Source organism: Paramormyrops kingsleyae, chromosome 10 (assembly GCF_048594095.1).
Source record: "Paramormyrops kingsleyae isolate MSU_618 chromosome 10, PKINGS_0.4, whole genome shotgun sequence".
Classification (NCBI taxonomy): Eukaryota; Metazoa; Chordata; class Actinopteri; order Osteoglossiformes; family Mormyridae; genus Paramormyrops; species Paramormyrops kingsleyae.
Window position 1 is genome coordinate 33,268,855 of NC_132806.1, and position 22,614 is coordinate 33,291,468.

Below are 22,614 nucleotides of genomic sequence, written 5' to 3' on the forward strand. Positions count from 1 at the left end.
GTTTGACATCCCTGTTCTAAGGGCTTCAGTCTCTGATCCGAATCGCTGCCCTGTTGTGAAAAGCATTTTATAGGGGAATATATTTTTAGATCACCGACCAAAGTTGTTCCTTTTTTTTTTATTGCTTGTTTGCGGGAAAAAGTGAAGTTAATGGGTATTGCGGCCTCCTCTGATTGGCAGAGGGAAACGCTGACAGGCTTTTAGGCTTTTAAATACTGGGGCGTGTCTGTATTGGCGTTATGGAGGGCCGTGAATGTGGGCTGTTGCAGGGTGACCCTTTTAGGGCGGCGTTGGTGTAGTTACCCCTTAGACACCCAGCAGGACCTGATCCCTGGGCGTTCGCTTAGCTTGTCAGACGGCGTCACGTTATCATTTTACATTTTTAGCGGGGAGGGCAGCAGGAACAGCACGTGCTGGGTGGGGAGGGGGCGAGTGCGGGGGGGGGGTTTATCGGAACGTGGATGCTGGTCAGGCCCCTGCAGGCCCTCAGTAAAACCCTTTTTAAGAATTCCCTCCCCCTCCGCCCCCCCAGAGTGCCGCTGGCTGCTTGACCGCTTTGTGACAGTTGCTAAGACACGGGGCAGCCCCCCCCCCCACTGCGTGAAGGGGGCCAGCGGGGAGGCCGCACAAAGCCGGCCTGTTGGGGTGGCGTGCAGTGCTGTTGCTTTGCTGTGACTCTGGCCCCCAAAGCCTCCGCGGACTCATCCCCTCTGCACCCCCGCAGCTCTGAGACTCTAGGCAGCACTTTTCCAGCTCGGTTTCCGGGCCGAGCGGGAATTCAGTGACTGCTGCGCGGACGCGGTCCAGAGCCCCGGATCCGGCCACCTTCCGCAGGCTTTTCAGTCTTTGTGAGGGGGCCGCAGCTGCTGGACCTGGGCGGGGGGCTTGTTCCCTCCTCGCCTCTGCTCATCTCAGTGCTGCACCCCAGCGGGAGGTGCTGTTCCATCCCTCTGAGAAGCCCTCTGGGCCTCCTTCCAAAGTGGCCTGTCTCTCTCATCCTTGTAGGACTGTCACATTTCCTGTCCTTTGAGCGCCACCCATTCCCCCCCCAATCTGCTTCACCATCTCTGCTCGGGCGCTTGAAGCAGGGTGCCCCTAAGACGGCCCTGGGGCAGTGGTCCGTGAGCAGTGTGGCCCTAAGACGGCCCTGGGACAGTGGTCCGCGAGCAGTGTGGCCCTAAGACGGCCCTGGGGCAGTGGTCCGCGAGCAGTGTGGCCCCTAAGACGGCCCTGGGGCAGTGGTCCGCGAGCAGTGTGGCCCCTAAGACGGCCCTGGGGCAGTGGTCCGTGAGCAGTGTGGCCCTAAGACGGCCCTGGGACAGTGGTCCGTGAGCAGTGTGGCCCTAAGACGGCCCTGGGACAGTGGTCCGCGAGCAGTGTGGCCCCTAAGACGGCCCTGGGGCAGTGGTCCGCGAGCAGTGTGGCCCTAAGACGGCCCTGGGGCAGTGGTCCGCGAGCAGTGTGGCCCCTAAGACGGCCCTGGGGCAGTGGTCCGCGAGCAGTGTGGCCCCTAAGACGGCCCTGGGGCAGTGGTCCGCGAGCAGTGTGGCCCCTAAGACGGCCCTGGGGCAGTGGTCCGCGAGCAGTGTGGCCCCTAAGACGGCCCTGGGGCAGTGGTCCGCGAGCAGTGTGGCCCCTAAGACGGCCCTGGGGCAGTGGTCCGCGAGCAGTGTGGCCCCTAAGACGGCCCTGGGGCAGTGGTCCGCGAGCAGTGTGGCCCCTAAGACGGCCCTGGGGCAGTGGTTCGCGAGGCACTGAGGATGAATGCCTGGACCCTCAACCATACAGTGCTGCCTCCCTCTCCATGTCCTTAATGTGCTGTGATGTTTTCATGGCCGACGTAGGCCTGTGTTCCTGCGGTCGTGGCTGATGGTACTCCGTGTTTGCATGCATGTGGCTGACATGCAGTGGTGGGCAGGGTTCTGCTAACTGCAAATTAGCAAAGTGAACCTTTTCGTTAGCAGAGTAGTGTTTCCGCTAACTTTGAAAACCATTAGTGGGCCAGTTAGCAGATTTACAGTTAGCACAACCAAATTTAGCATAAGCTAACATTTTTTTCACAGTAAATGAAGTTTAGTGGTCTGAAATGTTTGTAATTTCAGGTACCCCAGTTTAAATCCAGCTAGCATGAGCTAGTTGTGGAATGGCTACCTTCCGACAAAAACCATAAACACATATAAACATCTCATAAACAGAATAGCACAGAAAGACAATTTCAATGCAGATTTATTCTGAAGACTCTACAGAATCCAGTGATACCCAGTTGTTTAAGTCCTAAAAATTCATATAATAAAAGTTAACGGTTATCGTTAGCTTCCACAATTTTTTTTTGTGGTTTATAGGTATGGCGTTATGGAATTAAACGACGGAGGTAGCGGTTGCTGAAGCCAACTTTTTCATTTGGCTGTGCCCACCACTGCCAACGCAGCCCGTTTTTGCACGTTTGCGGCCCCACGTTTGCGCACTCATGACCGAAGCTGCCCCTTGTCTGTAAGCTCGTGGCCGACGCCAGCGGCGTGTTTCCGCGCTCTCGCTGTCCCAGCCTGCCTCCCGCATCCCTCCCCGCCCACCCACATGTAAGTCAGTGTTTCCTCCCAATGTGTATTTGTGTAATGAAATGAGATTTTCCACCGCACTCATGCTAATTGTGGCTAAGGGCCCCTGCTGGAGGTTAGCGCTGGCAGTGTTCTTGGCCGTTCCTGAAATAGGTTGAAACGCAGCGTCTCTGCCCCTGAGGAGGGGGGATGACAGACTCGGCCACTGACTCCTCCTTTGCTCTGGTGTGTGATGCATCCAGCCAGAAAACTCGCCCTTCCGAGATGGGGGCACTCCAAGACCCCTCGGTCCCCTTGGCGCCTACTGAGGTTAACCGGCAATCTCTGGCGACTCCCGATCCCTCTCGTCCCTCCTGCCGTGTCACGTCCTGTCCTGTCCCCAGCATGACTCTCCTAGGGGGGGTGTCTCCGTGATTCCACTAGTCTTTAGTAAATCAAAAACCATGGTAGCCCCTGTATCATCAGAACCAGAAAACTTTTATTATCCCGGAGGAAATTGTTTGTAGCTGCAGAGTGTGCAGATAGATAGGCAGCTATCTGTGGAAATGTACGAATGGGAAGTATGGAAGTATTCTAGTGTCCAGCTCCTCCCCCAGCCGCGACGCAGTCGTCTTGACCAGCTTGATGACTCTTGGCATCCATTGCCTTCATACTGAAGCTCCCACTCATGACGGTACTAAAAAAGATGCTGGATACCACAGACTGATAGAACATCTGCAGCATGGTGCCACAGACTGTCAGCTGCTTGCTGTGGCTCCCTGCTGGCTGTGCATTTGGAGGATGGGTGGCTGGATGGAGCCTGAGATGCACAAGCCCACAGCCTCCACTCGTAGCCTGAATCCTCCGTCACAGGCAGCCTGAGCTTCGCTGCTCCTGTCCACGTTAGTGGCTCTGTGACCACAGTCCAGACAGGTGCCCCTGGGTGGACAGGCCTGATGCTGTGTGCACAGCAGCTCAGCAGCGCCCCCTATGCCTCCTGGGGAATGCCAGGAGAACAGCACTCATGTGCATGTGGGTTTGCGTATGTGTGTGGGGGTATGTAGGTGTGCATGTGCAGTTGTGTATGTGGGTCGGCGTGCGTATGTATATGGATGCGTGTGTATATGGATGCGTGTGTGTGTGTGTGTATATGGATGTGTGTGTGTGAGGATGTGTTTATGGATGTGTGTATATGGATGTGTGTATATGGATGTGTGTGCGTGTGTGTGTGCGTGTGTGTGTGCGTGTGTGGATGCGGCTGAGAGGGGCGTCGGCCCTCCGGCACAGTGTGCTGCTATCACGCGGCGCAGATGATTAGATCTGACTCTGACGCAGGATCATGGCTGCTCGCTTTGGCATCTGCTGGTTTTCTGGCCAGACCAGACATCTTACATGTCCGTGTTAGGCGTACGCAGGCGGGCTGAGGCAGCATGCCCCCGGTGATTTATCACACGTGAGGATGCACACGCTTACACCATGACTTATCACTCCTTCCTTTGTCCTGCTGCTTCCTGCATCCCGTCAGCCTCGTGTCTGCGGCTCCATCACTGTCCTGGCCAATGGGGGCTCGGCATGGAGCAGTATGAGCTTAGTGCCTGCCTCCACCAGAAATAGTGATGGGATCGAGACCCCTATTGTCAGCACAGGGCTCTTAGGAAGTCGGATGCCAGTGGAGTGTGGGGGGCAGGGAGGTGATTGAAGGCCTTGCTTATTTTTAGCTGCAGTCACTGTTAATCTTCCTCTGTATGCACACAGGAGTCCAGCAGCAAGATAACAATGGCAGCACAGACTCGGGAAGCCTGCACACGGACCCTAACACGCTCTCACGCTCGCAGCCTGGTGCAGTTGCCCTTCTGCGGGATGCGGATCTGTGGCGAGCTTGAGCTTATGGCCACTCTGGCTGGGGGCTGTGTGGAGATTCACCTGTTACTCCACCTGAAAACATGTCACTCCATCGCTCCTCTCTGGCTTTGCCTCGCCGGGTCTAGATGCCCCCCCCCCCCTCGCAGGGGTAAACAATGTGAGGCACAGTCCCTGCCTGGGACCTTAGTCTCTCTCTGTCCAGCAGAGGGAATAATTCGGTGCAGTGTTACTGGTGATATAGCCCCGCCGAATGGCAGCCATCCAGGCACGTGATTGGAGAATGTGATATTTCTGGGGCGTGCTGATTGGATCTGTGTGGGGGTGGGATGGCTTCAGGAATCTGATAGGCAGAAGAGGGCACGGTACTGCTGCCGATCAATCGGCCATGTCCTCCTCCTGCTGCGGGCGCCTGCGGCACAATGAGGGCACTGTTGTTTTATCTGGGTGCCCGCCGTGCCCACAGGGTGAGGGTGACCTTGAAGGAGGACGTGCCTCTCTCACCCCCGCGATGCCACACCCCCGCTGGCACGTCACCTGCTTCGGGCCGTAATCTCCTGGGTGTCAGTGTGTACATGGCGCCTTTGGCCGGGGGCGTTCAGACCTGCCGGTGCCCTTACAGGGGAGCTGCCCAGGGCCTTACCCACCATGCCGTGCCTGTGCGTGTGTGTGTGTGCGTGTGTGCGCGTGTGTGCGTGCGTGCGTGCGTGTGTGCGTGTGTGTTTGCATCGATCACATTTCGGGACCAAAATGTCTGCAATGTGCGGTAAAACCTGAAACTGCTGCGGCGGCGGTGGGCATGCGCGGGCGGGCGGGCCCTGGGCTGAGGCCCGGCGACAGGAAGCTGCCAGCAGCCCTTTAACGCCACGCTTGCCATCACCGCGCATCACCTGGCACGAGCACTGCTTCAGGTCCCCATTTGGATAACCTCAGTTTTATAAAAATCTGTGAATGCAATCAAAAAAGTAAAAGTGCCAAAAGTCTTGTATTTGGGTTGGTTACTTGTGGTTAAGGTTAGGGATGGGTAGCGGTTAAGGGTGTCGTGACTGGGATTAGGCTTTTTCCCATAGAAATGAATGGACGGTCCCCATTTAGACAGATAGACCAACTTGTGTGTGTGTGTGTGTGTGTGTGTGTGTGTGTGTATTAAGGTTGTCACAATACTACAATTTCAAACTCGACACTGATACCCAGGAAAATTCCATTTCCGAAACCACAGGTAATATTTCTGTCTAGATGTTGGTCGACATTTCTCAGGTTCAATCTAGGACTTTAAGAGAAACTTAAATAATTTTGTTATCCTGTTAAATTAACTCTGTATATTAATGTTACACATGGGCAGGACTGATAACATCTTCTAGCTCCCATGTTAGCATTAACGTTTTATTAGCCATAGCCGCTACCTTAGTGATGAGTTAATTGATAGATGTGCCTGTTGGCCGGTTTGGTAATAGCTAAATGGCTAACGGTATCGTGTGCAGTGGCCTGGTAACGCCAATGCCTGTTTAATACTGATGTTTAAGCGGAAGCTTTTCTGACTGTAAAGACCAGGGTGTCTGTCTTTAAGATGCTTCGCTAAGTTCGCATTGTCTGTATATAGGCTCATGGAGGATTTGTGAAGGAATGGGTCATTGTGAAGAGCTCAGTGAATTGCTGTCATAGGAGGCCACCTTTGCAGTTTCTTCCCGGTTAGATATTCCACAGTCATCTGTAAGTGGTATTATTGCAAAGTAAAAGCGTTTAGGAAACAGAAACTCAGGCACAAAGTGGCAGATCAGGTAAAGTAACAGAGCGGGTCACCGAGTGCGGAGGCACTCAGTGTGTAAAAGCCGCCAGCGCTCTGTTGACTTAGTAACTGCAGAGTTCCAGACTTCCTCTGGCATTAACCCCAGCAAGAAACCCGTGTGCCAGGAGCTTCATGGAATGGGCTTCCAGGGCCGAGCAGCTGCATGCAAGCCTCACATCACCAAGCGCAGTGCCCAGTGCTGGATGCAGTGGTATGAAGCAGACTGCCACTGGACTCTGGAGCGGTGGAAACATGTTCTGAGGAGTGAAGAATCACGCTTCTCTGTCTGGCAGTCTGATGGACGAGTCTGGGTTTGGCAGATGCCAGGAGAACGTTACCTGCCTGACTGCACTGTGCCAGTTGTAAAGTTTGGTGGAGGGGAGATAATGGTATGGGGGTGTTTTTCAGGGGTTGGGCTGGGCCTAGGGGGGAACCCCTTAATGCTTCAGCATACCAAGTCATTTTGGACAATTCTATGCTTCCAACTTTGTGGGAACAGTTTGGGGAAGGTGTGTGTGTGTGTGTGTGTGTGTATACAGTCATGTGAATAAAAAAAGTACACCTTTCAATTAAATGGTTTTGCGTATTGGGGCACCATAAAAAAATCAGGTACTCAGCAGGTCTTAAAATTAGGTAAATACAACACGACATATTACAGTGTCATTATTTATTTTACAAAAATCAAGTCAGATACAGACGGGACATTTTGCACATTTACTGCTTCCATAGGAATTAAGAGGGTAAGTAGCAGCCATGTGCTGATAATCAAATGCACATGATTAATTTATCAACAAGTGTGACCTCTGCTATAAAAGCAGAGGTGTGTTAACTCAGTGGCAGGGAGGCAAGGCATCAGCAATGATCTTAGAGAAGCAAACGCTGCTGCCAGTCGATGTGGGATGGGTTACAAGGCCGTTTCCAAACAATTTAAAGTCCATCATTCCACAGTGAGTAAGATTATTCACAAGTGGAAAACATTCAAGACAGTTGCCAATCTTCCCAGTGTTCGAAGACCCAGCAAATGCATCCCAAGGTCAGACCGTGCAGAGCTCAGAGAAACTAAAAAAGCTCTGACTCTACAGCCCTTAGCGTTAAAGTGTTAAAGTTCATGACAGTACATTTAGAAGACTGAAGAAGTATGGCTTGTTTTGAAGGGTTGCCAGGAGAAAGCATCTACTCTATAAAAACATGGCAGCGTGGTTTAGGCCTGCAAAGTGGGATCCCACTAGACTTCTGGGAACAATATGCTTTGGACAGACAAGACCAAAGTGGAGATGTTTAGCCAAAAGCCACATATTAGCACAAACACCTCATACCAACTGTCAGGCACAGTGGTGATGATTTGGGTTTGTTTTGCAGCCATAGGCCCTGGGCACCTTACAGTCATTGAGTCGACCATGAACTCTTCTGTATACCAGTATATACTCAGGGATGAGAGCCTGAGTGGCAGGTGAAATCCCAGCACCACACTAGTCCAAAAGGACCAGTGTGAGGTTTTTTCCCCAGTGGCTGGGGTACCAATCCTGTTGCCAACCCCCAAGTCATTCCCTGTAATCTGGAGGACCTTCTTATAGGGCTGGATGTAGATTAACATCATACCCAGGATGAAGCCATTGCAGGTTACAGACCTTGCTCAAGGGCCCGATGGCGTAGGATCACTCCTGGCATTCATAGGATTTGAACCCACGACCTTCTAGTTACTGACACAGATCCCTACCCTCAGAGCCACCACTCCTTTTGGCTGGAACATGCTCATGCAACAGGACAATGAACCCGAGCACAACAGCAAGTATACAGCAGAATGGCTGAAAAAGAAAAGAATCAAGGTGTTATATCGGCCCAGTCAAAGTCCAGACCGCAGTCTGACTGAAATGGCGTGGTGTCACCTTGAGAGAGATGTGCACAAACGAATGGCATAGATGTGCACAAACGAATGGCATGAAAGCAGTGCTATAAAAAAGAGTGCGGCAGGATTCCTCCACAGGGATGTGAGAGACTGATAAAATCATACAGAAAATTAGACCTTTTTTTGTTTACTTGCCGATACTGAGTCCTGATATGAGTACTCAAGGCAGTATTTCATTTTCAGTATTGGTTTTTTTTGGTTTTTGGCTCACACAGGGTTTGAGTTTCTGCGACCTTTCAGCAACATTCCAGTTTACAACTCGCAAATGGCCGAAACCGTAAAGTTACTGTTCTTGCAAAATATTTTAATCTGAACATTAGCTTTAATGACCCAGCTCTCATCATCAGGTTTGGCTCTCCCTCTCTGCCAGCCTCCATCTGTTTCTTATGTTGTTTTTTTTAATAATCTCCGGTAATACGCTTCTTTTTTCTCGTCAGTGCGCGCATATGTACGTAATCCCGGGTGCAAATATAAAATCACACACTGTCAATAAAGGGTCGCATATGCGAGTATTTCGGTGGCAGTGTGGAGCCCCTGCACATTATCGACGATTAAGTTATTGCTGCTGAAGGTGGCTCTACAATCTATTTGGTTGTACGTAGCTTTTCACACCCAGCCTTCTCCAATTCTGGCTTCATTTTTGTTAAATGAGTAATGACACAGTGAAATCTGTTGTGCTGTTTTACATCTGAAGTTAAATTTAAATAATTTTAGGACCTGGTAAGGACCAGATTATAATTTTTTTATGTCCTGATACTGCAGTTTCTTTTTCACACGACAGCATATATCTATGCATGCACCTAGCCACCTCACACAGACTGCCTGCCGCTCCCCCCTGCCCCAATACCGCCTGCCGCTTCCTGCTGCTCCCTGCCACCCCGTTCCCACCTGTCGCTCCCTGCCGCTCCCACTGCCCCGTTACTGTCCTCTTGCTCGCCAGCTGGGGTTACAGCTGCTCTTTAGATTCTGACTTAATTTAGCTCAGCACATTTCGGCAGGAAGGCTTGTCACAAATAAGCCCCCACTTCCTGTGTTCTCATCTGTTAATGTTTGATGGAACTTGAATAGGTTTAACAGAGCATGAATTCCAGTAGTTACAGGGGTCTGAACATACTCCTGCACGTTAATGTGTTGTATTGATCCCTTGACTAGTCAGTGTTCAACCTGAACTGAGTTCACATGAGTACTGACTACGGCATGTTCTGTTAGTAGCTCAGCACTGACAGAGAGGGTGTTTATCATTAGAGTAGTGTTGCTGGGTGTTGGGGTGTTTATCATTAGAGTAGTGTTGCTGGGTGTTGGGGTGTTTATCATTAGAGTAGTGTTGCTGGGTGTTTATCATTAGAGTAGTGTTGCTGGGTGTTGGGGTGTTTATCATTAGAGTAGTGTTGCTGGGTGTTTATCATTAGAGTAGTGTTGCTGGGTGTTGGGGTGTTTATCATTAGAGTAGTGTTGCTGGGTGTTGGGGTGTTTATCATTAGAGTAGTGTTGCTGGGTGTTGGGGTGTTTATCATTAGAGTAGTGTTGCTGGGTGTTTATCATTAGAGTAGTGTTGCTGGGTGTTGGGGTGTTTATCATTAGAGTAGTGTTGCTCGGTGTTGGGGTGTTTATCATTAGAGTAGTGTTGCTGGGTGTTTATCATTAGAGTAGTGTTGCTGGGTGTTGGGGTGTTTATCATTAGAGTAGTGTTGCTGGGTGTTGGGGTGTTTATCATTAGAGTAGTGTTGCTGGGTGTTTATCATTAGAGTAGTGTTGCTGGGTGTTGGTCCGATTCAGGAACGCCTTGGTGAACGCTTTGCTCCCTCCTCCTCTGCAGATCTGTCCACGGCCAACCGCAAGTTTGCAGAGTCACTCAACGACTTCAAGTTCCAGTGCATTGGCGATGCCGTCACGGACGACGAGATCTGCATCGGTGAGGCTGAGCTCTTGAGGGGGTGTCCGGGGGGGTGGGGGTGGTGATTGGCTGGGTCCCGCAGCATGCACCTCCTTGCTGACTGCTCCATCTCTCTGACTCCCCACAGCAAGGTCCCTGCAGGAGTTTGCCGGGGTCCTGAAGAGCCTGGAGGATGAGCGGGCGAGAATGGTGAGCATGGGCATTAGAGTGGGTGTGAGGGCGGGGCTAGCTGGCATGAGTGAGGGCGGGGCTAGCTGGTGGGTGTGAGGGCGGGGCTAGCTGGCATGAGTGAGGGTGGGGCTAGCTGGTGGGTGTGAGGGCGGGGCTAGCTGGCATGAGTGAGGGCGGGGCTAGCTGGTGGGTGTGAGGGCGGGGCTAGGTGGCGTGAGTGAGGGCGGGGCTAGCTGGTGGGTGTGAGGGCGGGGCTAGGTGGCGTGAGTGAGGGCGGGGCTAGCTGGTGGGTGTGAGGGTGGGGCTAGCTGGTGGGTGTGAGGGCGGGGCTAGCTGGCATGAGTGAGGGCGGGGCTAGCTGGTGGATGTGAGGGCGGAGCTAGGTGGCGTGAGTGAGGGCGGGGCTAGCTGGTGGGTGTGAGGGCGGGGCTAGGTGGTGTGAGTGAGGGCGGGGCTAGCTGGTGGGTGTGAGGGTGGGGCTAGCTGGCATGAGTGAGGGCGGGGCTAGCTGGTGGGTGTGAGGGCGGGGCTAGCTGGTGGGCGTGAGGGCGGGGCTGGAGGCAGGGAGGGGTGGCGGTCACCCCGCAGCGTGTATTCAGTCTCAGTCTGATGGCGTCTTTCTGCATCCCTGTAGATCGAAAATGCCAGTGATGTGCTGATCACCCCCCTGGAGCGCTTCCGGAAGGAGCAGATCAGCGCCGCCAAGGTGAGTCCTCTTCCCCCAGGTGTGGCTGTTTAGGAGAGGGTGGGGGTGGGGGGGGGGGGGGGGGGGGTTTCTGCTCCTGTGGAGCCCAGGGTGATGATGTCAGAGGTGTCTGGGGGCCTCAATGACACTACATGGTCCTGCAGACCTGAAAACTCCAGGCTCTCAACTGGTATAACCCTGGTGGCAGTGAGAAGTGTGGCAGGCGGCTGGGGGGGAGCAAAAATGTGAACCGTCTGTGGGTCTGAGGACTGGGTTGGGAAGCACTGCTATATTTGGTTGGAAATGGTCTGATCTTATGCATTTTATTTGATACAATCTAAATAAGTAACATGTTAAGCACATCTGGAATTTTTTATTTTTTTTTTTATCCACATTTTTACTTAGTTCATTAAATCCCCAACAACATTTTAAATCATTTTAATCCAATTTATTTCCCAAAATAGTGCAGTTATAGTAAATAGCGAAGTGAGAGAAGAGGAGCACATTCATGGACTAATAAAAAAATCACGATAAGGGATAAACTAGAGAAAAACCTCACAGTATGTTTTTTTTTGCCCACACACACTGTAACCCAATGAAAATGGTCCCGCGACCCACGAGTGGAGAAACTGTGTTTTAAATTGTTTGAATAATAGTGGTTTTTAAATAATCCACTATGAATCTTTCCCTTCTAAACAGTACAGACACTAAGCAGTGGTATCATCTGGCATCTTTATTTGGGACACAGTCCTCACCTGATGTGTGCCGCTGTCATTCAGCCAGCTGCTCACTAAGGCTAATGAACTGCGCCATAATAAAAGCCTGAGTATCCATCTTGCCCACGGGACTTTGAAGGGCCTCCCAGTGCAGGAGGGCATTGTGTTACACTGCCACCTGGTGGCAGACTCGGGAAGTGACTCTGGTCAGTTCATCTGACTCCAGAATGTGTCTCTGTCACTCTCTCTCTCTCTCTCTCTCTCTCTCTCTCTCACACACACACACACACACGCAGCTGAGATGGATGACCCGTGGATAGTCGTATGAGCCAACTGGCCCTGACCTGGCAGAGTATGGACCACTCTGTGTGTGTGTGTGTGTGTGTGTGTGTGTGTGTGTGTGTGTGTCCGCACGCTTGCGTTCCTACTGATGCTCTTCCCCCTGTGCAGGAGGCCAAAAAGAAGTATGAGAAGGAGACTGAGAAGTACTGCGGCGTGCTGGAGAAACACCTGAACCTGTCGGCTCGGAAGAAAGAGGCCCAGCTTCTGGAGGTGAGCGTGGCCGTCACGTCAGAGGGCGGGGCTCCCGCGTGGGGGCCCATTCTCCAGCCTCACTTCCGTGACGCCCCCCACAGGCCGACAGTCAGGTGGACCACGTGAGGCAGCACTTCTACGAGGTCTCCCTGGAGTACGTCTTCAAGGTCCAGGAGGTGCAGGAGCGCAAGATGTTCGAGTTTGTGGAGCCGGTAGGGTCCTCTCCACCGCTGGTCTCTCGTCAGCATCTCCAGCCAATCAGTGGCCTTCTTTCATCCCCCTGCCCTCTTGTGATTTTGTTACAGCTGTTGGCTTTTCTGCAAGGTCTGTTTACCTATTACCATCACGGGTATGAGCTGGCGAAGGACTTCAATGACTTCAAGACTGACCTCACCATCAGTATCCAAAATGTAAGCGTGCTGAGCATGGTAACTCCTGTCCTGCGATTGGCTGATTTCAGTACCATGCACAGCTTCACAAAGAGATGTATTTTTACGGAGTCTCTTCCTGTGGGGCTCAGACGAGGAACAGGTTTGAGGGCACGCGGTCCGAGGTGGAGAGCCTGATGAGGAAGATGAAGGAGAATCCGCACGAGCACAAGAGCGTCAGTCCGCACACCATGCAGGGCTATTTGTTCATACTGGAGAAACGTGAGTGACTCGTGGACCTGGCATGACGTGACATTGATCTGCTCAGCCCATAATTGTAGGTCAAGGCAGCCCCCCCAAAGCAGCTGGGGGGGCAGGTTACAGGCTTCTCCAGCGTAACCCCTGATGATGTAAGCGCCGGGGATGTCATGTGACAGACATGATCCCACAACTCGTCCCCTGCTTCCTGCTCGGCCATTTCCCGGGGGCTATTTTGCTCTGAATTATGCCCCTCATTCCGGGTCTGGTTCTGTTTTTGTTTTGTGCCCTCAGGTTCCTTCGTGTCCACGTGGGCCAAGTACTACTGTAGCTACCACCGCGAATCCAAACGCTTCACCATGGTGATGTTCGACCAGAAGTCCGGGGGCAAAGTGGTGAGCAGCGCCCGCCTTGGCGCGAGCGACTCTGAGTGAGCCTGGCACCTCTAACCCTCTCCTTCACGGTTAGGCGGGGGCACGCTGCCCCCATGCAGTTCCTGACATGGACTGCAGGGGGACACGTCCCTGCCTGACAGGGGTCGCTCTTGGTCTCTGAACCATTGTGTCATGTTTTTTTAATGTTCACTTAATGGCAAATTTAAAGTGAAATTCAGTGAAATGTTTCTGCCCTTTAAAGAAGGGAAAATAGCGGAGCTCCTCAGGCGTGGTGACCTGCCCTGGTCAGAGAAGGTACCCGTCTCTCCCTGGAAGCACGTGGCCTGCCTGAGAAGCGATGTCACTACACACACCTACACACACACACCCTCATATGCACTGACACGTGCACCCACACAGACAGGCACAAGCACACACACACACACACACGTGTACAGACACAGCCAGCTGCTGTGCTTTAGGGTCCGAGCACAGAGCGAGACCTCAACCCCCCCCAGGCTTTGTGGCTTTGTTACGAGCCTCATCTTTAACCCCCACCCGCCTGCAGGGGGCTCCAGTCTGCCAGCAGGCCACACCCTCACTGGGATGGTCCTCTTCCTGTTCCCGTCTCCTTTTCCTCGTCTGCGCCGCTGTCATGTGTGTCGTGATCTGCTTCACTTCAGTCAGTGTTTCTCTAAAGTGGCGAGTCTATTTTGCCAGATGCCGCTTCTGACAGCCATTCAACCAGCCAATCAGGTAGCGCTTTCCTCATGAATATTCATGAGGTTTCCCAGCCAGCCGGCCAGAGGTTGTTCAACATGAAGTAGGAGGATGAATGCTAGTGTTTTCCTCCTGCTTACAGGCACTGTATGTGAATGTAGACAAGAAATAACTATGATAAATGTACTTTTGCTGGATGAATGTACTTTTAAGAATTAAAGGAACTGTCTTTGATCCATGTTATTCATAATTGAACTTTACTGAATTAACATTGTCTGTAGAGTACAGCACAAAGCAGAAAAACAGCCAAAAAAGAAACAACTTAGCTATGTATTAGCGAGTCAGCAGGACACTCTGCTTCTGAAAGGCTTCTGCAGGGGCTGAGGACGTGCAGTGGATGGAGCAGAACCACGTCGCAGCCGGAACACGGCGCCACTGCCCTCGGTGGGATGCTGGTGTTAAAGGTGCACAGCTGGCTTCTCGGGATACCAAACGGTTTTTCTGTCTTCTCTTCAGGGCGAAGAAGAGTCCTTTACACTGAAGTCCTGCACTCGGAGGAAGACTGAGTCCATCGAGAAGAGGTTCTGTTTCGACGTGGAGGCAACGGACCGGTGAGCAGATATGCTCGACGCCCTCAGGCCAGTGTGAATGAACCTGAAGTGGCCGGCAGACGGGGCACTCGAGTCCGCCTGACAGCGAGGGGGCTGGACGCCCTCAGGCCAGTGTGAATGAACCTGAAGTGGCCGGCAGACGGGGCACTCGAGTCCGCCTGACAGCGAGGGGGCTGGACGCCCTCAGGCCAGTGTGAATGAACCTGAAGTGGCCGGCAGACGGGGCACTCGAGTCCGCCTGACAGCGAGGGGGCTGGACGCCCTCAGGCCAGTGTGAATGAACCTCAGCTTTTACCTTTGCATACACAGATCCTAGACTGACACTAGTTCAATACATACTGAGGTATTGGGATCGGGTATCATGACAATGGGGCCAGTCTATTCAGTTTTTTGTTACTGTATGTTTATGTCCGCTCTGTCTGTTAGATGGGGAAGTTTTGCTAGAAGGAAGCTACAATGTCAGCACTTTGGAGGTATTTCATGCCTGCAGTCTACGCCAACCAGTTATGACGGTATTTAAAAAAGCAGCACTATTCCGGTATTTTGAAATACTCCAAGATACAGTTTGTCTGTAACGAAATAGTGCAGTTTGCCGTTACCGTTACACTGCCCGATAATAAATAGTAGTTCTGCTAATAAATTCTTTGGCTCGTAAAAGTGAAAATTTATGTCTTGTAGTACAATCGCGTCCAGGCTGATTTCCACGTCTGTGTAGATCACGCCGTAGTTACGGTGTAGCCTGAATGCGAGGTTACTGTGATATAGGCGGGTTTAATGCACCCCAAGCCACACATTATATACTGCAGTGATTTGTAGGTAAGGTGGTATCTATTGACGTTGTTCCAGGACTTAAATGTACCAGATGGAAACACAATGGTTAATATTTTCTGCCAAGTATATTAAAATATGGCAAAGCAGCTGACTACCTGTAGGGATCCTATGCAGGAGCAACCGGCGCAGATTTGGGGGGTGACTCAGCTCTGCCGTGGGGTGATGTACTTCTGGTGTCCCCCTGCATCTGCTACGGGCGTCCGCCCCCCTCTTACATAACCTGCAGCTTTCAGCACCTGATTAGTGGATGGAAATAATGGCAGTTCAGTTCATTTTAGTTGACAATAATTTGACACACAGTGTTTTGTGAAAGGTTAGGGATTTTTGATAGCATTTGTGAAGTATGCCTATTTGCACAAATGATTTATTCACAACCAAATGACCATTACAGTCAAGCTTGATGTTGCCTTGCACATAAAAGAATGATCCCAGTCTCTTCCACACTGAGGCATACAGCTTATGAAATACTGGTATCGGTTCGGTACTCGGTATCGGCTGATACCCAAAGCCCGGGTTATGGGTATCGGGACTGATGATGTGCCCTCTGTGTTTTGGCCCAAACGCGACACTGTCACCCCTCCGTAGCTTCTGCTCATTTTCCTCCCTAGTTTCCCTTCCTTACAGTTCTTTCTCTTCTCCTTTCTCCTTTCTCCTACCTCCGCAGTGAGGTAAAGCCTAGAGAAGCAGTGGCGCCCCCTGTCAGTGGCCTGACTAACCTGCGTTTTTGGCCCGTATGGAGGGTGAAGGTCGTTCGGCATGGGGGTGGGGGGCGTTGCGATGGCAGAACCTGAACGGCTTGGTGCCGAGTTGGGGGCTCTGGGCCGGACCGCGCGGTTCGGCTTGGTGGGTACCTGGGTTTGGCTATCAGAAACTGCCCGCCACCTCCTCCGGTTGCCGCGGGATACCGATAGCGGCATGCCTAGTGATTCTGCTGCTGTGACACCGCATGGCCAGTTCTGCGTGCCGCCGATGACGTCGATGTGCCTGCAGTGCTGAGAGCAGCCTATGGGGGGCGGCGTGTGTCATAGCTGCTGCCGTAGGAGGGGGGGCTCGGTGGTCTATAAACTGCCCCCCTGGTTTTTTCAGGGCCGCGTGGCCGTGTTCGGCGTGTCAGGTGGTAACCATGGCGACATGCACAGCTCTGATGGCAGCGTTGGTTCTCGTCGATGACAGGAGTGGGGTGATGACGATGCAGGCCCTGTCGGAGGAGGATCGGCGCCTCTGGATGGAGGCCATGGACGGGAGGGAGCCGGTAAGCCACCGCCCTGAGGATACGGGCCGCAGAGACGGAGCCCCCAGGGCGGAGTCCTGGGTGGGATGTCCTGCTCTCGCACACAGGCTGATCCCAAGTGTGTCTGCTTTGATTGACAGGTGTATAACCTGAACAAGGACAGCCAGAGTGAAGGGGGTAAGCACTCGGGCTCCAGGCCGCCGGGATGGGGAGGGGGTGTGTATCATTACCGCTGTGCGAATCCCCAGGGCAGGTGGGGAGACGGAAAGCGAACGCTGATCATCGTGTCACTACACGGCTCTCGAGTTTCAGGCTCTGGTCTCGCATCAGAATTAGTCTTTCCTGAGAATCTCTGCCTAAGAGCGGAAGTGTGACTGAGTTCCTGAGGCCGGCGCTCTCCTGGCCAGCCATTGGTCCCCCTCAGAGACCCAGTGCTTCATGTTACTGTCTCTCTGTCCCGCTGTCTGTCCCCAATCAGTGCGTGACTCAGGTCTCACTTTTTCAGTTGCGCAGCTGGACAGTATTGGCTTTAATGTCATCAGGAAGTTCATCCACGCCGTGGAGACCAGAGGTGAGTCTCCCTGTCCCCAGACCATGTCCCTGTCACACCAACTACGTCCTACATGTCCCTGTCACACCGACCGCGCCCTGCCTGTCCCTGTCACACCAACTGCGCCCTGCCAGTCCCTGTCACACCGACCGTGCCCTGCCAGTCCCTGTCACACCGGCCGCGCCCTGCCTGTCCCTGTCACACCGGCCGCGCCCTGCCTGTCCCTGTCACATCGGCCGCGCCCTGCCAGTCCCTGTCACACCGACCGCGCACTGCCAGTCCCTGTCACACCGACCGCGCCCTGCCTGTCCCTGTCACACCGACCGCGCCCTGCCTGTCCCTGTCACACCGACCGCGCCCTGCCTGTCCCTGTCACACCGCCTGCCAGTCCCTGTCACACCGACCGCGCCCTGCCTGTCCCTGTCACACCGGCCGCGCCCTGCCTGTCCCTGTCACACCGGCCGCGCCCTGCCTGTCCCTGTCACACCGGCCGCGCCCTGCCTGTCCCTGTCACACCGGCCGCGCCCTGCCAGTCCCTGTCACACCGGCCGCGCCCTGCCAGTCCCTGTCACACCGGCCGCGCCCTGCCTGTCCCTGTCACACCGACCGCGCCCTGCCTGTCCCTGTCACACCGACCGCGCCCTGCCTGTCCCTGTCACATTGACCGCGCCCTGCCTGTCACTGCCTCACACCCACGTTCCTTGACTGTATACAGCCTGTAGCAAACCGCATAGCAGTTTTAACTCTTAATTACATATTAATTACAAATACATTTAGATGTGATTGAATTCCGAAGTCTGTCCTGCCGTAGGGCTGTGAGCGTGAAGCCCCTTTACTGGGCTCTCTCTCCTGTGCCGCCATGCTGTCTCTCACCTGACATGCTGCTCGCCGCAGGCATCGAGGAACAAGGCCTCTACCGGATCGTGGGAGTCAGCTCCAGAGTGCAGAAGCTGCTGAGTCTGTCCATGGGTAATGATGCACCTTCCAGGGGGAGCAGCAGGGGTTAATGGCTGGCCACAAGAGCCCTGCCCCCACGGCACCCCCTACTGGAGGCTTGTCTGCCGGCACAGCCATCTATTGGTCTTCAGGGGCTTAACCACAGAGTAGGCCTCTGCTTTCGTGGGGGATTAAAGTTAGGGAGCTGGGAGGACTGGGTGGTCAACTGTTACCTGCGCTGACCACATGCTGCGGGTGGGAGTCGGGTCCAGTCCCCAGAGGGTCGCGCTGGTAGAGGGGCTGCATGGTAGAGCTGTGCCGGGAACGGCACGAGCTCATAATCATGATAAGAGTGACAGTACTGAGAATGATGATGATGACAATAGTATTTGCCTCTGTGTGGCCCACAGTGCCGCCCCCCCCCACCTGCCCCCGCAGCACCAGCTGCACAGCCTGATTTTTATATGATAACAGCAGCTGTGTAGACATCCTCCTCTCTCCCGGCCTGTTTCCTTCCTGTTAGCTGAGAGCTGAGCCTCTGAGGCCGGCCTGCCCCCCCGCCCCCACTGTCCCACACACATGCTCTACCTGTCCCTCGCTGGGGGGCCAGGGGGGTGATGGGGGTTTGTGGCGGGCTGCTGATGTTGCCATCTCTGTTCCGCAGACCCCAAAACCAGTGCGGACGTGGAACTGGGCAACTCGTCAGAGTGGGAGATAAAGACCATCACCAGTGCGCTGAAACACTACCTGAGGTGAGTGTCCCAGAGGGGCCTGCGGCTCTATGCCGTCACTGTCAGGGGGTTGGGGGGGGGGTCCTTACACAGCTGTCCTTTGATGGGGGAGCAGAGCCTCAGCAAAGCGGTGATGTCATTCTCGTCTTCTTCCCAGAATGCTCCCTGCTCCCCTAATGACGTACCAGTTCCAGAGGACATTCATCAAGGCAGCAAGTGAGTCTCTCTCTCTCTCTCTCTCTCTCTCTCTCTATCCATCTCTGTCTCTCGCTCTCTCTATCTGTCTCCCTCGCTCTCTCTATCTGACTCTGTTGTGTGAACTTGGCGATGATCAAAGCCTGGTGTTGAAAGTGTGACGTGCATGGTGTAGTTTGTGGACCGAAATTTTGTTTTATTTCTGCCTCTCTCTCTCTCTCTCTCTCTCTCTCTCTCTGCTAACCATCCCCCATGTGTGTGCTGGGGGCTAGGCCTGGCCTTGGCTGGTCTCCGAGGAAATGCTTTTGCTAATGGGGGTGTCATTATCGCTCTGGTCTAAAGCTTTTCGCTCATTTTGGGAGAAGCTCAGCTGTTAATTATGACCCCCCCCCCCCCACCACCCCCACCCACTACCTGGGTGTCACAGGGATGTGGGAGGGACCCCAGGGCCAGCCTTTGGGAATGGCGTGGGATGAATCTGATATCGGCGGACGTAAACCGCTGTGAGGGCTGGACTGCATCACGGAGCAGTACCCCCCACACACCACTAGGTGGCGCCAGATGAGCACGTGTTTGGGCTTCTGTGCAGCCATATGGCCGAACAGCACGAGTTCGACACGCTTCTGCTACACTGGCAGCAGTTTGCTTTCTAGCTTGGTCATTTCACCATTAATTCTGTGGGCTGTGTGCAGAGCACGGCTTCCGTGTGTGGAGACGACCAGCAATCCTGAACTGGGTTTATCTGTCCCGGCTGCAGGGTAGCTGAGCAGGCCCATTCGCTCCCTCCCCTTGGCTTTTGGGAACGGAGAAGAATGCGTTGTCTTTTTTTCTGTCCCCTCCTCAGAACTGGACAACCCGGAAACCCGGATCGCCGAGATCCACAGCCTCATCCACCACCTTCCAGAGAAGAACAGGCAGATGCTAGACCTGCTCATGATGCACTTGGCAAAGTAGGTCTTCCTGAGTGCCCCCCCCCCCGCTCCTCCTGTCCTCCTGGCTGCCCGTGCCTCCGTCGGCGTTCTCTGCACCTCCTGCAGGTTCTCCTCAGTGTCCCTGTGATGTGAGCTGCATTCACAGTAAGCATTTTGGCCGGGTTTTGGCGCCGGGTGGGACCTTGAGGAACGCCGCCCTCCTTGGCGCCCAGATGCGCTTCCTGTCTGCGGGCCGTGCAGCTGTTCACAGCCCTGGCTAGCTGACACCCTGGAGACGGCTCACTGGGTCCCACGGGGGCTTCTGGCCTGGGGACTGGAGCATGCCTGCGCTGGCCCCCCCTTCCAGGAACCGCCTGGATTCGTTTGGGTGCCTTAGAGCAGAATTTCTCAAGCTGGTCCTCGAGGACCCCCCCAGACAGCTGGAAGGGAGCAGGTGGGGGCTGTGGGTCCCAAGGACCGACTTCAGAAAGTCTGCCTTAGATGATGTCATGGCTTTAATTGAGCAGGGTGAGTTCAGGAGGTGATGGATGTGATTCACAGAGGCGCTCTGGTGTAAGCAGTGTACGGTGGGCGTGCCACTACGTGCCAGGATACCCAGGGCTCGGCAGCGTGCTCCCACGAGATCGATTTCACATCATAGTTTGGCCACAGAGCCACAGAGCCACATCTCTTGGGTTTGGAAAGGCCAGTCCTGAGATGTTTCACATTATATCTGTGACGGTTGTTAATTTCTGAGCCTGATCGCAGCTTTCGGCCAGCCCTCAAATTGGTCTCGTGTTGGACCCGACCCCCCCCCCCCGCCCCCAGTGCTAAGCGTCAGGAGCACCCTGACCTGGCGTTCTCTCTTGCGCCTGCCTCAGTGTAGCCAGGCACCACCAGCAGAACCTCATGACGGTGGCCAACTTGGGCGTGGTGTTTGGCCCGACCCTTCTACGGCCCCAGGAGGAGACCGTGGCAGCGATCATGGACATCAAGTTCCAGAACATAGTCGTGGAGATCCTCATTGAGAACTACGAGAAGGTGAGCGGCAGCTGTGGTCCAGCTCGCTTTTGTTTTGGGTTATGGATTTAGCCAAAATCAGGTAACCTTCTAAGTTACGGTCAAAGTCTCATCTCAGAGGGAAAAGGGTAAATATCTCTCTATCAGTCCACCTCCCACCACAAACAAAAAAAATTCTTACTCGACCTTTATTCCTGTGGACACTGGATTTGAGTCTTGGCTTGTCTGTGTGTCACTTTATATGTGCCGCTAAAAGGTAAAGCTATATACCAGGTTTCCGAAATGGATTTCCATTACTGATTAATTTTAAGGATGTTAATGCCACTGCCACCCCCCAAGCACCCCCCCCCCCATCAAATCTCTGATGACCCTCATTTCCTGATGCATTAATAAATACCTGAATCCATCCATCCATCACCACCCACTTGGCCGGGGTTCGGGTCACGGGGGTAGCAGCTTCAGGAGAGATACCCAGACCTCCCTCTCCCCAGCCACCTCTAGCAGCTCCTCGGAGGGGGGGTGCCAAGGCATTCCCAGGCCAACCTAAATAATTCCTTAATTGCTCATTATCCCCTGAAGAGCGGCGCTCATGAGTCAGAACACCGAGAGTCTTTTTATGCTGTCACGGGACATGCAGCAAAGCCTTCCTCGTATGTCTGTAGCCACCGGTCGCCACCCCCCCTCCTGTCTGAGACGGTCTGTCTGGATGATTCCGGGACCCCAGCCCCCCCCTTTGCTGGGATCCTCACCTGACTGACAGCAGTTCATCTCTCTCCCCTCTTCTGAAATAAGCACATCTATTTTCCCCCTTTTCTCTTTCTCTCTCTCCTTCCCCCCCCTTTCCCCCCACCCCCCAGATTTTTAAGGGCCTTCCCCCGCTGGACGGTGGCCAGCCGGATCCAGTGGGCAACACTGCGAGGCCCCACATGGACAGCCGAGCCCCGTCGTGCAGTGAGCGCCCCCTCACCTTCTTCCACACCCCCCCACTTGCGGAGCCAGGTAGTATCACGCGTGCTGCATCTCCTGCGTCTGCGTGTCCTGTGTCTGTGTCGCCTGCGTCTGCGTGTCCTGTGTCTGCGTGTCCTGTGTCTGTGTCGCCTGCGTCTGCGTGTCCTGTGTCTGCGTGTCCTGTGTCTGTGTCGCCTGCGTCTGCGTGTCCTGTGTCTGCGTGTCCTGTGTCTGTGTCGCCTGCGTCTGCGTACCCTGTGTCTGCATTCACTGTGTCAGTGTGCCCCTGTGTGCATCTCCTGCATGTATGTCCCCTGTGAGTGCTTGCCCAATGTCTGCGTCCCATGCGTCTGCGTGCCTCCCGCATGCATGCCCTGCGTCTGCATGCTCCCAGTACTGACATCCTTCTGCCCTCTGTGCTCACAGCCAACAGGAGGGACAGCGAGGCCCTGAATTCCAGTGCTGAGTCCGTCCATGTGAACTCCAGCAGCGCGCTGGGTCGCTCCCATGGCAACAGTGTCCATGGCAGCGACCCGGAGCTGGACAGCGGCCCCAAGGGCAGGCGGGATAGGCCCAAATCCCTGTGAGTAGCCCTCCGCTGCTGCTCCCTCCAGCCGTCTGTCCATCCATCCATCTACTTGTCCATCTAATTGGAGAGATCGGTGTTGAGTGGTTAAGCCTGGGCCGTGATTGGCTGGCGTGTTTTCTGTCATGGCTCCTGCAGAGTGAAAAGTGATGAACTTAGTGTGTGTTTGTGCATTTGTGTCTGCTTGTCTGCGTGTGTGCATTCATGTCTGCGTCTGTGTGGGTCATGAATCTATTCCATTGTGAGAACCAAATGTCC

The 22,614-nt window shown here is 53.9% G+C and overlaps 1 protein-coding gene across 2 annotated transcripts in view; it reads left to right on the forward strand.

Moving 5' to 3' along the window:
* LOC111833369 (rho GTPase-activating protein 26-like) overlaps window positions 1–22,614 on the forward strand; it is a 41,025-nt gene that overhangs the window by 7,711 nt on the left and 10,700 nt on the right. Inside the window, exons 2-20 of one of the 2 annotated variants that reach the window (XM_072717723.1) lie at window positions 9,903–9,998; window positions 10,108–10,169; window positions 10,786–10,857; window positions 12,003–12,104; window positions 12,188–12,298; window positions 12,392–12,496; window positions 12,607–12,736; window positions 13,007–13,107; window positions 14,323–14,417; window positions 16,335–16,500; window positions 16,620–16,656; window positions 16,985–17,050; window positions 17,924–17,998; window positions 18,630–18,717; window positions 18,854–18,912; window positions 19,736–19,841; window positions 20,684–20,843; window positions 21,680–21,821; window positions 22,197–22,353. In XM_072717723.1, the coding sequence (XP_072573824.1) occupies window positions 9,903–9,998; window positions 10,108–10,169; window positions 10,786–10,857; window positions 12,003–12,104; window positions 12,188–12,298; window positions 12,392–12,496; window positions 12,607–12,736; window positions 13,007–13,107; window positions 14,323–14,417; window positions 16,335–16,500; window positions 16,620–16,656; window positions 16,985–17,050; window positions 17,924–17,998; window positions 18,630–18,717; window positions 18,854–18,912; window positions 19,736–19,841; window positions 20,684–20,843; window positions 21,680–21,821; window positions 22,197–22,353 (1,930 nt within the window). The remainder of the gene's footprint in view (window positions 1–9,902; window positions 9,999–10,107; window positions 10,170–10,785; window positions 10,858–12,002; window positions 12,105–12,187; window positions 12,299–12,391; window positions 12,497–12,606; window positions 12,737–13,006; window positions 13,108–14,322; window positions 14,418–16,334; window positions 16,501–16,619; window positions 16,657–16,984; window positions 17,051–17,923; window positions 17,999–18,629; window positions 18,718–18,853; window positions 18,913–19,735; window positions 19,842–20,683; window positions 20,844–21,679; window positions 21,822–22,196; window positions 22,354–22,614) is intronic. The other variant, XM_072717724.1, reaches the window with a different exon arrangement.